General features: G+C 39.8%; 3 protein-coding genes across 3 annotated transcripts; 2 read left to right on the top strand and 1 right to left on the bottom strand.

The window, feature by feature from the left end:
- Window positions 1-8: 8 nt before the first annotated feature.
- LOC135484690 (ribosome biogenesis protein NOP53-like) lies at window positions 9-5,012 on the top strand. The gene is made up of 12 exons (XM_064766324.1): window positions 9-142; window positions 296-363; window positions 532-619; window positions 1,915-2,114; window positions 2,330-2,394; window positions 2,644-2,739; window positions 3,003-3,272; window positions 3,425-3,600; window positions 3,945-4,011; window positions 4,158-4,234; window positions 4,584-4,640; window positions 4,882-5,012. Exons 1-12 carry the CDS (start codon window positions 18-20, stop codon window positions 4,886-4,888), a joined length of 1,296 nt encoding a protein of 431 aa, XP_064622394.1. The 5' UTR covers window positions 9-17; the 3' UTR covers window positions 4,889-5,012.
- A 684-nt stretch (window positions 5,013-5,696) lies between these two features.
- LOC135484729 (adenylyltransferase and sulfurtransferase MOCS3-like) lies at window positions 5,697-10,124 on the bottom strand. The gene is made up of 13 exons (XM_064766386.1): window positions 9,997-10,124; window positions 9,547-9,691; window positions 9,231-9,323; window positions 8,929-9,049; window positions 8,776-8,850; window positions 8,456-8,573; window positions 8,036-8,144; window positions 7,825-7,887; window positions 7,464-7,627; window positions 7,199-7,246; window positions 6,783-6,879; window positions 6,485-6,583; window positions 5,697-6,269 (listed from the first exon to the last, which is right to left on the bottom strand). Exons 1-13 carry the CDS (start codon window positions 10,090-10,092, stop codon window positions 6,118-6,120), a joined length of 1,380 nt encoding a protein of 459 aa, XP_064622456.1. The 5' UTR covers window positions 10,093-10,124; the 3' UTR covers window positions 5,697-6,117.
- A 79-nt stretch (window positions 10,125-10,203) lies between these two features.
- Window positions 10,204-12,314, top strand: LOC135484945 (protein cornichon homolog 4-like). Its single transcript, XM_064766655.1, has 5 exons — window positions 10,204-10,330; window positions 10,728-10,796; window positions 10,978-11,090; window positions 11,252-11,392; window positions 11,655-12,314. Exons 1-5 carry the CDS (start codon window positions 10,259-10,261, stop codon window positions 11,680-11,682), a joined length of 423 nt encoding a protein of 140 aa, XP_064622725.1. The 5' UTR covers window positions 10,204-10,258; the 3' UTR covers window positions 11,683-12,314.
- The last annotated feature ends 38 nt before the right edge of the window (window positions 12,315-12,352 follow it).

Below are 12,352 nucleotides of genomic sequence, written 5' to 3'. Positions count from 1 at the left end.
TTCTCTTCAAATTCAGCATGGCGGACAACAGCACACGCAAACGAAAACGTGTGAGCAAAAACAAGAAAAAGACCTGGCGAAAAACAGATATCTCAGAGGTTGAGGAATATTTAGAAGATAAACGTCTTCAAGAACGTACTGGGTAAGTTTGATTGAAAAGAAGCTAGTTTTCGCCAAATAATCCGTTCCAAGTTGGTCATCTTGACGTCTTCGTGATACGACTACTCTAGCTAGGCCGACTCTCTAAGCATGCCATCATATCATATGATCTCTACGATCTATGTTTCACTTTCAGTGGCCTTGTAGCAGAGAAACCGGATGAAGCACTATTCTTCATAGATAAAGAAACAGTCAAAGATGAAGGTAAGAAGATGAACATCCCGGCAAAAACACTAACCAATTCTGTAGAAATCACAAATCAGTGATGATGATCAGTACTTTTTGGTCTTCTATGTCTTTGCTAACACTTTACATGCGGCAGTTGTAATGGTTTTTCATGAAAATGGTTTTATTTCCATTGACCTGTTTCAGTCCCAACCAAAAGAAGCAGGAGGGAGCCAAGGACACTGCGTTGCTTTGCCAATCTTGAACCAAATCCTCGAATCAAGGCAGCCAGCAAGTAAGACATACTTCTTTTGTGCAGGATGTGTCACTCATAATTTGTTTTGACTAAAAATATAACTCCTGCTTTGCTTCTACTTGACTATGACTGGTGGTAAGATATCTAAGGACAAAGCAATGTGTTGCTACATTGTCAACCGCTCAGAATTGTGTAAAACCACTGAATATAAAGTTGTGCCGTTGTGTAAACAGATGTACAAGTTCTAATATGTAAAGTCAAGGACTTGGTGAGCCCCCCTTTAGGTCGGGGGACCACCCCCGAACCCCCCTACGATAGCGTAACGTTTTTACCCAGTACAATGGAGGGGAAACCCCCCCAAACCCCCCATGTTGGGACCATCCATAGTTCCTTCCGACACATTATTTTTTTTGGTAATGTAATACATTGTGATTGTCCTTATTCACGGGAATCGGGCGTTTCCAGTGATATACGACACAAATGGGTTGTCCTCATGCATTCACTTTGGAAACGCATTTTAAAATAGATGTTACGTCCTGTTAATGGGGCACGTCATCATCGCGTACATTTGGGAAAAACTCCCTAACGAGACCAGAGCAGACGGCTGAAAGTAGTTTAATTATTGGCCGCTAGGGTGCAGTATGTCGCTCACCCGAATTTTTCACGCAACTTTTGCTAAATAGAGCTAGTTCTAGTTTGTGATTCATTTTGATACTTCAGATTTGGGCAGTAGACCAATATAACTTCGTCATCAGTGTGGTTATAAGCAGGAAAAACGTATTTGTTTTTCTTAAAGTGCCTTTTTTGGACGGGTGCGTTCGATTGTTTCGTTTATGTCACGTGACCTCGACCATGTCGACACAAAATTGAAATAAACCACCCTTTTCTGTCATTATTTAGGACGGAATATTTCCCTTATAAAAATATAAATATAATTGGCCAATTTCTTAAGCATATGTAGCGAATTCCCATGAAGATTTAGATTATATGTTCTTTAACCTGTTACAACTGGTCTGATTTATTAATTCAGCGCCATTTTGAAAAACCAAAAAAAATTGTTTGTAGGATATACAATAGTTACTCTCGTTATTTCTCGTCATTATACTCCCGCACACGCGTGTATCTTAAGAGCCCCTCCTAAAGGGGGGCTTATGAATACCAAGTTTCAGCAAATTTGCTTGCATAATAACTGCACTTTTGGCACTGTGTATTTCTATTATCCTGAGTCGACAATGAACACGGATGGCGTACCGCCTTATATATGTCTGTGTGAGCGTGTAAGTTGTGAATCTAGTTTAAATAGTTTAATGACATTCTAATTCTAACCTTTTCAGAAGTGTGAATATTCGAACTGCCCACACATATGAAAAGAAGAAATCGATTCGAGTCAAGGAGAGGGAGGCAAAGGGTATTGTCACAATCACGGCCAAGAAAGCAAAGGAACAGAAAAAGAAGGCTACGGCAGCTAGCATCAAGAAAATGTTGGATAAAAGGCAGCCGCTTACGGCTGATTATGATCTGTGGGGAACTGGTGGTAAGTGTTACTTCGCAATTTGATAAAGACATGCTATGAAAATATTTCAAACAATATTTTAAGACGCTATGCAAAAATTTGGTCAAGTGGCATTTTTCCAAGTGACGGAGTAACATATTTAATAATTATGTAGCCTTTTCCAGGTCGGTGCCAAATGCCAGGTATCCAAGGTGTTTTTATGAAAATGGCAATATTTGCACACCAAATTTTTTCAGAGAAAGCAAAAGCTCCAGCAGATGATGAATATCACAAACGAATTACAAAGAAACTTCCCATAAAGGTAAGATTCGCACCACATACAGCAACAGATAGACTTAGTGATACCATACCATTGCTCAAAGGGTGGAGTCTTGTCGTTCAATTCAAATAAAATAAGTCATTTGCTGGTCTATCGACCTTTCACATCACAGTCATTTTAGCATGGTACAATGATTGGCTTGTGATTATTTCAAAACGTGGGCCTGGCCCTGAATTAGATTATTATGGTATGAAAATGTTCAAATTTCCTGAGTTACTCTTCAACATTCAGAAGCCAGCCCACACCTACAAGAAGCCATCTGGTCTTCCAGCCATTGAAATGGCTCACCCTGGTGCTTCGTACAATCCTGCTTATGAGGATCACGTGGTAAGTGCTTCAACTTCTTAACCGTTCTACTCTCTACTCACTTTGAGGGAGAGTTCTAGAATTACCCTTGCACAAGATGAAATGTGCCTCCCAAAAGTTGTCCAAATTGAGAAAAACTGAACTTGTCTCATATGGATGCAGCTGTAACTTTTTTCCTCCTCTGCACCCGAACAAATAAGATATCCCATCTATTGGCAGATGCAAACTCTAAATACACAATGTACACACGTGCGTATGTAATTAACATTTCTATTTCAATTCAGGAATTGTTGCAAATGGCACATGAAATTGAGGTTAAGAAGGACAGAGAAGAAAAAAGAATAACTCGGTCACTTGACGAGAAATTTCCATCAAAAGCCGAGGCACCGACACACCAAACCTGGGTCCAGGAGATGAGTGCAGGACTTTATGAGGAAGCAAGTGATAATGAGGATGTTGGGGACGTGGATAAGCTCTCCGTCAATCCACCTGTCAGGCGGGAAAATAAGAAAACTGTCACGCAGAGGAATAAGGAAAAGAAAGCAAGGGAGTTGGTAAGCTATTATTTTTCAAAATGGTATTTTGTTCTTTAAAGTTTAGTGGGTAATGTTCACAAAGGCAAAAGTTGGCGAATTTGGTCATTCTCTTTACTCGATTTGCAGTGTGAATTCTTTTATGACTGATTTTGTGCCTATTATACTACTAGGAAGAGAAACGAAAGAAAGACAAGGAAAGCAGGATAAAGGACACTGAAATTTTCCGTCTGAGGAGTTTCAAGAAAGCTGTAACAGAGCGTGAGAAGGACTTGGCGGAGAAGGCAAGACGAAAAGCCGAATTGAAGGAGAAGAATAAAGATAACACTAAGGTGTTGGGAAAGATGAAGTATCCTTTGTATTATATTTCGAGTTCTTGGCGTGTTTCGTTGTAGACAACCAGAATAGTATGGAACATGAGTATTACTCCCATGGTTACCCTTTGCAAGTAGAAGTAGCTTATTAGATGGTTCACTTTGAATCCGGTCTAGGCTACATGAGTGTCAATAAGTTTCCATTTACACAAGGAAGATCTACATGTAGACCGCATTCAGATTTCATCGGATCGGAGGGCTTTTCGGTGAGTGTGAACAGCCCAAATATTACAGTAGAATATCAAGGGTTAGCATCACTGGTCTTCACTGATGCACAAGGATAGTTTTAAGTAGCAAAGCTTTCCTTAACCAGACACAGATTTGAAGCCCCAGATGTTGAAATCAAACTTGGGGATGAATTGAGGGGATCATTGCGGTTATTAAAGGTAGGTTCTATTATTTTCCTGCTGGTCACAAGTAAGCAAACTTGAACCTCAAAGCACTTCTTCAAAGACGGCTCTCTGCACTTGGGTACAGGGCAAGGCATCCAACTACAACCCCAAGTTACGTAAATGTTTCATTCTTCTTGCAGCCTGAGGGACATCTCATGGAAGATCGATTCAAGAGTTTCCAGAAACGTAATATCATTGAACCAAGACTGAGAGCAAAGTAAGTTGTTATCTTTTGCTGACAGGGCTCCGTGGCCTATGGTACTAGTTGATGAGGTGTTGTGTACCAATCTGGTCATTGTGAGTTGCATACCTGCCAGGGACACAAGTCACTTGAATTCCAAGGCCCTGCTACCAGGGCAGCCTCTCTTACATGTACTGATGAAAGACTGAGTTATAAGGCCAATGCCAATAAGCTGAATTGGTGCCCGACATGGATTCATGCATCAAATGCTCTCAAGAGTGAGAGCAGAAAGAAAAAAGTTCTTAAACCAACTTGATGTACATGCCCAACGTTATGATGACATAATGCTTCTATGCCAGACATTAATACTGATGTTCTATTTTAGGTACAAGAAAACGTACAAAGACAAGAAATTCGAGAAGAACACTCACAGGGAAATTACGTAAGTTTGTTTGCAACAAACATTCTGATAACTTATAAGGAGCATGGTAGGAAGGTTTTGAGGTGGGGTTGTAAATTTTGTTGGTAGATTTCTTGGCCAGGTGGTAAACGTAACAGCTGAAAGATTTTACTGTCATGGTGGCTCTGGAGAACTTGCTTCACCAATACATGTTATCCATCATCGAAATGCTCTCTCCTCAGTCTGACACTCACTGATGAAATGTTCGGATTCCTCTTTTCAGGTTATGATAACATCACAAAGAAAACCAAAGGAAGGGAGAAGAAAAGGCTGAAAAACCATGCTGTTTAAAATCTGTGATTTTAACTGTACATAGAGTCACTAAAATGTACATTAAAATGCATTTCCACGCCACATTATTGTCTTGTTCATTATTGGAAACCGTCTCACAATTACTTTAACTAGTAATTGTTTTGCTGGTGATCAAATTTCATCAACAAGTGAGCCAGCTGATCTATTGTGGCCCCTACCCATCAAATTCTGAGGGGAACCAGAGAAACCATCAGAAATGATCTCCAAGCAAGCCTACCACTTCTTAGGACCTTTCCCCCAGTCCTAGGATTCCCTGATTCTGTCTGTTGAGGACTAATAACTTTTAAAAGGTCCTCTACCCTAACCGGGTGAAATGATGTCCCTTGCCATGGGTCTGGACAATGGACCAACTTTGCCAATTTCCCAAGATATCCCAGCAAAAGAAGTAAAATACGAACTGCATGATCCCTAGGTTCTAGATCCTCTCTGTAGAGACAAATTCTTACCAAGATGACATCCCTCTACCCGGTCCTCCAACAATGCATACCACAATTTCTAAGCCCATGTTGCCTGGACACATCTAGGACACGCAGAACGTGACATCTCTTCAACTCCCAAGCTTTCAAGCTTGTCCGTATCTTCCTTCAGAAAGCCAAGATGACAACATGCAGAAGTAATAAACTTTCCACAGCATGTTGATGTTGTCCCTGCCTTGACTCGGATTGCCATGCCTTAGTTACTGATAAACATCAAAGTATCAAAACAAAGTCATTGTAAATGCGATAACCTGATTTAATACATTTTATGCATAGATATATACATGCATGTATATTGAATGGTCCATCAACACCCAATGCAATTTACCAGCATACTTAAACACTAATATTGAAACACCAAAGACTGATAGTTTTGTGTCCCTGACCAGACGAATTATATTGACAGTATGATTTATAGCTAAGGAAGACTGTGTCTATATACTCAATATCATGAACACAGAATTGAACAAGTGGCAGCATCAATACGTAAGTACGGTAGTGTTTCCTTCAATAGTAAGCGTGACTCAAGAACTATATTGATTATCCATTGAAAGCTAGCACCAAGAAAATACCACCTCTGACATCACACTTTAATGTCACAATTCTAAACCAGGTCCAATACAGCACTGTCCTTATCCAAGCACATTCAAACCTCTGTCGGCACAGGTAATTCAATACTGCGGAAAGTCATTGTCAATTTTCCTTGCCCAGGCTGTCAATCCTCCCCTAATATCCTTTATAACCACGGGTAAATCCTTTAAATGCTCCTGGAGGGCCTTGACAGCTGACTGAGAATCATTCCCTCGTCTACACACAACATACACTGAAACAGACAAAGTTTTATTCAATATCTCTCCATAAAACCATCAATTCTTGATAAAACGTGGGTATTATGCCGGGCATGTTATCCGTTCTGCATTCTGGGAAATAGTATAGCTACTGATGAACTCCTTACTAAAAGATTGAGCAACTTGGCACCACACCGAAGTGGCATCCATCAAATGCCCCAAAAAGGACACTGCAAAAGAACAAACTTACCTGGAAGTGGATTCTCATGAGAAGGTTCATATTCTGATATTTTTGTCTCACAAGAAGAAAGCACAGTCTCTTTGTCATGAATATTTGTAATTGGAATATCTGGTTCGGTGTTAAGGGGACATTAGTCCTAAGTTTTTATGTCTTCTACATGTACTTTTGTTCTTGAAGACGATAACTTGGGACAGTACAACGCAGACATTGTATTACAACTTGAGACTGAGAATTTAGCATTGGATGGATGCCCACAACAATATCAATCAAGTAACTGACTTTTTCTATGATCTGTAAAAAAGGATACTAATATTCTCCTCTAACTTGCAAATGTCTAGTTCCACAGGTAGTCGGACATCAACCAGAACATGGTTTACTCCTGTGTCTTTGATTCTCTTGTAATCCTGAAATACATGTAAATAAAACAAAGAAATTGATAAGATACTGTGCATGCCAGGGCTTTGACAAACTGATAGCCATAAGACCTGACAAGACAAGTGGTCTTCCAATAGTTTTTCATTATCATTTTTGGCTTCATGGTTCATTCAGGATGTTTTGGTAACTTTTCTTTGAGAGGCAATTCTGGATTTGTAAATTCTTAAAGTTACATGTGCAAAGGATTTACACAGCTGTGATGTCTGTTACAAGCAACAGGCATTTACGAACAGAATCTGCCCCTCCAGAAATACTTCCCTGGTACTGGTGGAATCACAATACACATACCTCTACACTTATTCTTTCATCGGGAGACAGCAAACTTAAACTTCTTTCCTGCAATTGATAACATCAAAAATATATGTCTAGAGTTTTGGAGTAACACTCATTGCATCCCCCTGGCCAGCATTTTGAAACCTCTACTGTTTTGACTAGCATTTTGAGTGCTAAAACCAAACACTATTTATGATCAAACTAATAAGGTATAGCTTGGAGAAGGAATACTGAAAATTAACAAATGAAGAACAGCTTTGAAATTGTGTCCTGAGATTACCTTATCCGAAGCTCTTGCTCCACAGAACTGTTCATAATCAATGAGTCGAGTAATAGAGGGCGTCTCTCCACAAACAACACAGTTCTTCTGTCTTGGCCGGAGCTTTATAGTCCTAAAAACACAATCTATGGCATCGAAGAGCAAAAGACGTTGGGAATAGGTAGCTGTGCTAAGTAAAGGAAATGTAGCTTGCTAGAAATACAAAATGTAGTCCTTCAACTGATTATAACCTCTGCAGCTCACTTCCAGGTCATGTCAAGAACGACACTGCAAATGTGCCATACATGTGCAGCGTCATTGTCAAGCTGCTGAGCTTGTGGCTAGGTTTTACTTCTGTATGAAACATGAAGGAAAAGGATACTCCCAAAGCCAGCAGCTATTTTCATCACCTCCATGGCTTGGATGCACCCAATAATGCCAGGCACTGAAATGAAAGAAACTTGATTAGACTAGATTAGATCAGACTGCTAGAGTCTGCAATGAAGCCAAATTAAATGAAAATGAAGGTGATTACTTAGGAAATAAATAACACTTCCTTGATGCTGCAGGTTTACATTTTTACACTTACGTACCTACACCAAGAACACCTCCATCTGAGCAATTTGTCACCATCTTTGGAGGGGGAGGTTTTGGGTATAAACATCTATAGCACGGACCATTAAGGTAATTGTAAACAGTCAGCTGAAATCAACAACATTATCGTTTAAGATAATCAAGACCTAAATTCAAGATGAGAAGATAAGTGGCATAGTGGTTGTAGTGCCGAGCTCATAATTAGGAGGTTGTGGGTTCGACACTTGAAAGGATCATTGCTGTTTCGCCTTGGTGTCCTTGAGTATGGCACTTAAACCCTGCTTGCTCCTCTGAACCAAGGAGAAAATGGGCACCTGGCAGGCAAAGATAGCCATGTGAATGCCGAGTTCTAGTGCTGTGAGGCACCTAAATTGCATATGGGACTGAACTTGAGCAGGAGGGTACAGGACTGAACCTACTTGTCCTTCAAGCCGTAAAGCACTGCCAGACACAAGAGGTTTCTTCGCCAGCACGCAAGCATCATTCAACAAGTATCTTGTGGCTACATTATCAGTTGCATCCACTATGATATCATATCTGTCTTAGGTGAAGGAAACATCTCTTGGACTAATTTGGGACCTTCAGAGTTTCTAAACATTCAGACATCGAAAAAGTTATCGTCAGAGTTTAATTGCATGGCTCCGTTTGGGGCTGCAAGTATGAAGTAGGCATCCTGCACCCAGCTGCAAATCCAAGCTTATAGTTGATGAATGAATTTATAATATTTGGAAAAGGATACTGGCTAATTAATCCAATGGCATTAGTGCTGTCCAACTGTAGATGATAGGGCATATATTTGATATCTGAATTTAACCTGGAAAGTAAAAAAAATGCTAAGAAAGTTATATACAAGATACAACACAAGGTTGACAATATCTCATGCTAGACTTACTGATTGCAAGCTGTGGCAGCTGAGGTTGACTTGGAAATACCAATCCTCTCTTCTGTATGTAATACCTGGCGATGAAGATTTCCCAACTCAACCTCATCGTAATCGACAAATCCTATGCGACCTGCAAATACAAAGGAAAGGGTGAAGCCTGTTCAGCTATTGTGTGGCATCAAGCTCATCTTGCCAGAACATTTAGTCCCAATTTCATGACAGAATTTAAATTTAGTTAGCATTACCTGACCATAAATGGTTGAAAAGCCTTAAATATCTACACCTTTATAAGATAACAAAAAGAAACTCACCAATTCCTCCCGCAGCCAGATAAAGTGCACATGGACATCCAAGGCCGCCTGCTCCCACTATCAGGACAGATGTACTGGCAAGTTTCAGCTGACCTATAGAAAGTAACAAACTATATAGTTCTCATCTACCTAATAACATTCTTGTGTCAAATATCAACACATCCATATCAACATTTTTGAAAGAAGCTACAGTGACAAGAGACTGGATTCAATTGAGATGGTCGATACAATAGCCTTGTTTTAGAGAGGTGGGCTGATTCCCCAGGGTGAAGCATGAGACTCGTAGAACTGTCTTAGACCAATTTTTTTGTCCTACCTCTAACCCCTAATTCAGGCAGTATCAACTGTCGACTGTGCCTTGCAATACTTCTGTTATCAAGCTTCTTGACATCCAGTTTTGGCAGTACTTCATCTCCTGATAATCTACCAAAGGTGAGTTTAGGTTCAACGACTCCATTTCCCTGTATAAATAACTAGTGTTATGTATTAGGTCAACCTCAACAGGGCAGGTCCAGGTCCAGGCTAACTTTCATTAGTTACGTTTGAAAACTCCACTTCCACGCATATAACCTGATAACAGATTACCCGGTACCTGTTTGTTGACGATTCTAAAATAGTTTCATAGTGTCTGACAATAAAGCACATTTACCTCATCCGGAATTCGATTATTCAATTCGTAACCTCTTCCATGTGATATTTTCACCCCAAATCAGAGTTAAACCTGTACGAATTGAATTTATATGAATAAAAGATGTAAACTACTAACCAATCCCGTCAATTTCTCCAGCTCAACTGTTTTTTCAGCTAGTTGTTTCCGCAAATTGTTGATTTCCAATTGTAAATTTTGTGCCCTGTCCTCCATTTTGACGCTTTCGTGTTTTTCCAACTCTCCATTTCCTTCATTGACAAAAGAGTTACTATTGTTAGACTGATGCGCAGGGTGCTTTGTGCATTCGAGTGCGTGTATCCGGCTTGAATAGACCAAATACCAGTTACACAGTGCATTTGATATTTTGGCAGGGCTGAAAATGAGTGATGCTGGAATATTCATATTTTCCTTGCTTGATACAGCAAGTCTGCTGTTTTTGGCTGTGTATTTTGTATCCTTTGTAGTTGTTGGCAAAAGATAGCTAGTGTCAGTGAGAACGGTGAGAAAGAGAGGCGAGATGTAACCTAATTGCTGATAACCTCTTCTTTCTTGCATGTCTTGGACTTCAGCTCCGGCTCTTCCTCAATCCTCAATTATCTCATTCCTGAAAAAGTGAAAGGGTTGGGTCGTCGGGAGAGGGAGGGCCAGGGCCAGGGACTCCGCCAAAGACAGGCATGACCCACACAGGTTGCAAGTGCAACCCCTGGGTGTGGGCTGTCCGGGTTAACTCGGGGAAAAGGCTAATCCCTGCGACGACGATTGGGGGGGGGGGGGGGGGCGAAGTGGGGAGAAGTATCTAGACTATACTGGGCTGCGCCGTTGAATACTGTTCCTTGACTTACCGTCAGATTGTCACATTGTCTGATTTAGAATGTGATTACCTAAATGCCAGAGAATGCTGTTCAAGATTAAATAGAGTAAGTATTGCCACTATACTGTAAAAGCTCACTTTGGCCTGGGGTGTACCCGTTGCTTCAGTCAATCAAAGTCCGCATTGCAATTAGGACTTTTGGCAGCAGAGTGTTCTTTTTTGCTTGATTGTAGAATCCCTGACTGTTGCCTAAAATGTCTTCTTTTTACATGTTTCTATATTTGCAGTGGATTTTACCGGAGATCATAGCTCAAGGGATCATGACGTTTCTGATGTTTATAAGTCTCCATTGGGTCTTGTTCCTCCTCAATGCACCCCTCACTGCCTGGCAAATAAGAAAGTAAGTGGAGTCTTCCAAAGTCCATCATGTGGAACCTCCTCAGTGGGATTCGAGTTTGCAGTGTTTCCTAACACTGTTATAGTGACGTCTCTCTCTCTCTCTCTCTGTATAAGAAAATGTACTGCAGGTATTGTTTTTTAAGACTTTATGTGTGGTTTCAGGTTGTACATGAAGCCGTCTGGTTACATCGGAGTATACGACCCTGCTGAAATCCACAACCGACAGTTATTAAAAGGTTACATGAAAGAGGCAATGGTCAAACTAGGATGGCATTTGTTGTTCTTTTTCATTTTCCTTTACAAGTGAGTGAATCGATTGACTACTACTTCACAAAATTTTTCTTACAATACATACATGAAAATGTATCTATCAAAGAAGAGACTCCTCTAGCTGAGACGAAATTGACAGGAAAGTAGTTTTATAGTAGTAGCACAGAATCTGATTAGTGGCCATGGTAGCATTTCTTCTTGACATCAATTGGATCACAGATTTGAGATACTCTGGACCTTCTAATCAAGACACATGAAAATATTATGTTCTAAATTTCTGTTATCTATCTTTCAGTATGATTGTGTCATTAGTTGGATCATAACGTCTGCTTTACCAGCAAGCTACTTTATTTGCATCGATACATCTGAATTCGGGAACAAGTCGAGGAGTGACCCTGGAACAGCCCAGTTTTCATTTTCAATTAATCTGATTAGAGCGCTCATCAGGTCTTCGAGATTTGTAAAGCTATACACAAGAAAAAAGTATCCTCCATTGAGGCAAATTTGTCCTATAAAAAAAGCAATAAAGTATTTACTAGAGACAAGTGAGTCAAAAGCATTAGTTGAATATTAAATTGTTTAGTTCAGAAGCACTTTTTGTCTCACTATCAATGTTGTGTTAAACTTCAATGAGTTTAATGGTGCACTTTTCATTATTACCAATGACATGCACTTTTCTAAGTGACTCTTATGGTGGTAGAGAGCTGACTTAGGCGAAAATATCAATTTGGCAAAAAAATGACTTATGAGGGTGACGAACAGAACTTCCGTTACATGTATTATCAGATATTATAATCTTGTCATATCATAATAGAAATGTGCGTATCTGTGAGAATTTTATGTGTGATAAAATGATGGAAATATTTGTACAATAATTCAATGACAACAATGGTATAAATCTGTAAATTGTATGATACTTTGGTTTAAATTTTGTATAATTAATAATAAATACCACTGTAAATTATAACTTTTTTGTTTTTCGTTTGATGGTTG

This window comes from Lineus longissimus, chromosome 3, assembly GCF_910592395.1.
Source record: "Lineus longissimus chromosome 3, tnLinLong1.2, whole genome shotgun sequence".
NCBI lineage: Eukaryota > Metazoa > Nemertea > Pilidiophora > Heteronemertea > Lineidae > Lineus > Lineus longissimus.
Note: the sequence above shows the minus strand (reverse complement) of the source record. Positions and strands in the feature narration are given on the sequence as shown.

What these genes read in the sequence shown, in the direction of transcription:
- LOC135484729 (XM_064766386.1), bottom strand. Translation starts at nt 10,092, where the DNA reads ATGGAGGACAGGGCACAAAATTTACAATTGGAAATCAACAATTTGCGG. An exon ending in TCTGGCTGCGGGAGGAATTG is followed by an intron (nt 9,050 to 9,230) that starts GTGAGTTTCTTT and finishes TTGTATTTGCAG; the next exon opens with GTCGCATAGGATTTGTCGAT. An exon ending in GAGCAAGAGCTTCGGATAAG is followed by an intron (nt 7,247 to 7,463) that starts GTAATCTCAGGA and finishes TATCAATTGCAG; the next exon opens with GAAAGAAGTTTAAGTTTGCT.
- LOC135484945 (XM_064766655.1), top strand. Translation starts at nt 10,259, where the DNA reads ATGAGTGATGCTGGAATATTCATATTTTCCTTGCTTGATACAGCAAGT. An exon ending in GCTGTTCAAGATTAAATAGA is followed by an intron (nt 10,797 to 10,977) that starts GTAAGTATTGCC and finishes CTATATTTGCAG; the next exon opens with TGGATTTTACCGGAGATCAT. An exon ending in TTTTTCATTTTCCTTTACAA is followed by an intron (nt 11,393 to 11,654) that starts GTGAGTGAATCG and finishes TCTATCTTTCAG; the next exon opens with TATGATTGTGTCATTAGTTG.
- LOC135484690 (XM_064766324.1), top strand. Translation starts at nt 18, where the DNA reads ATGGCGGACAACAGCACACGCAAACGAAAACGTGTGAGCAAAAACAAG. An exon ending in CGAATCAAGGCAGCCAGCAA is followed by an intron (nt 620 to 1,914) that starts GTAAGACATACT and finishes TAACCTTTTCAG; the next exon opens with AAGTGTGAATATTCGAACTG. An exon ending in AAAAGAAAGCAAGGGAGTTG is followed by an intron (nt 3,273 to 3,424) that starts GTAAGCTATTAT and finishes TTATACTACTAG; the next exon opens with GAAGAGAAACGAAAGAAAGA.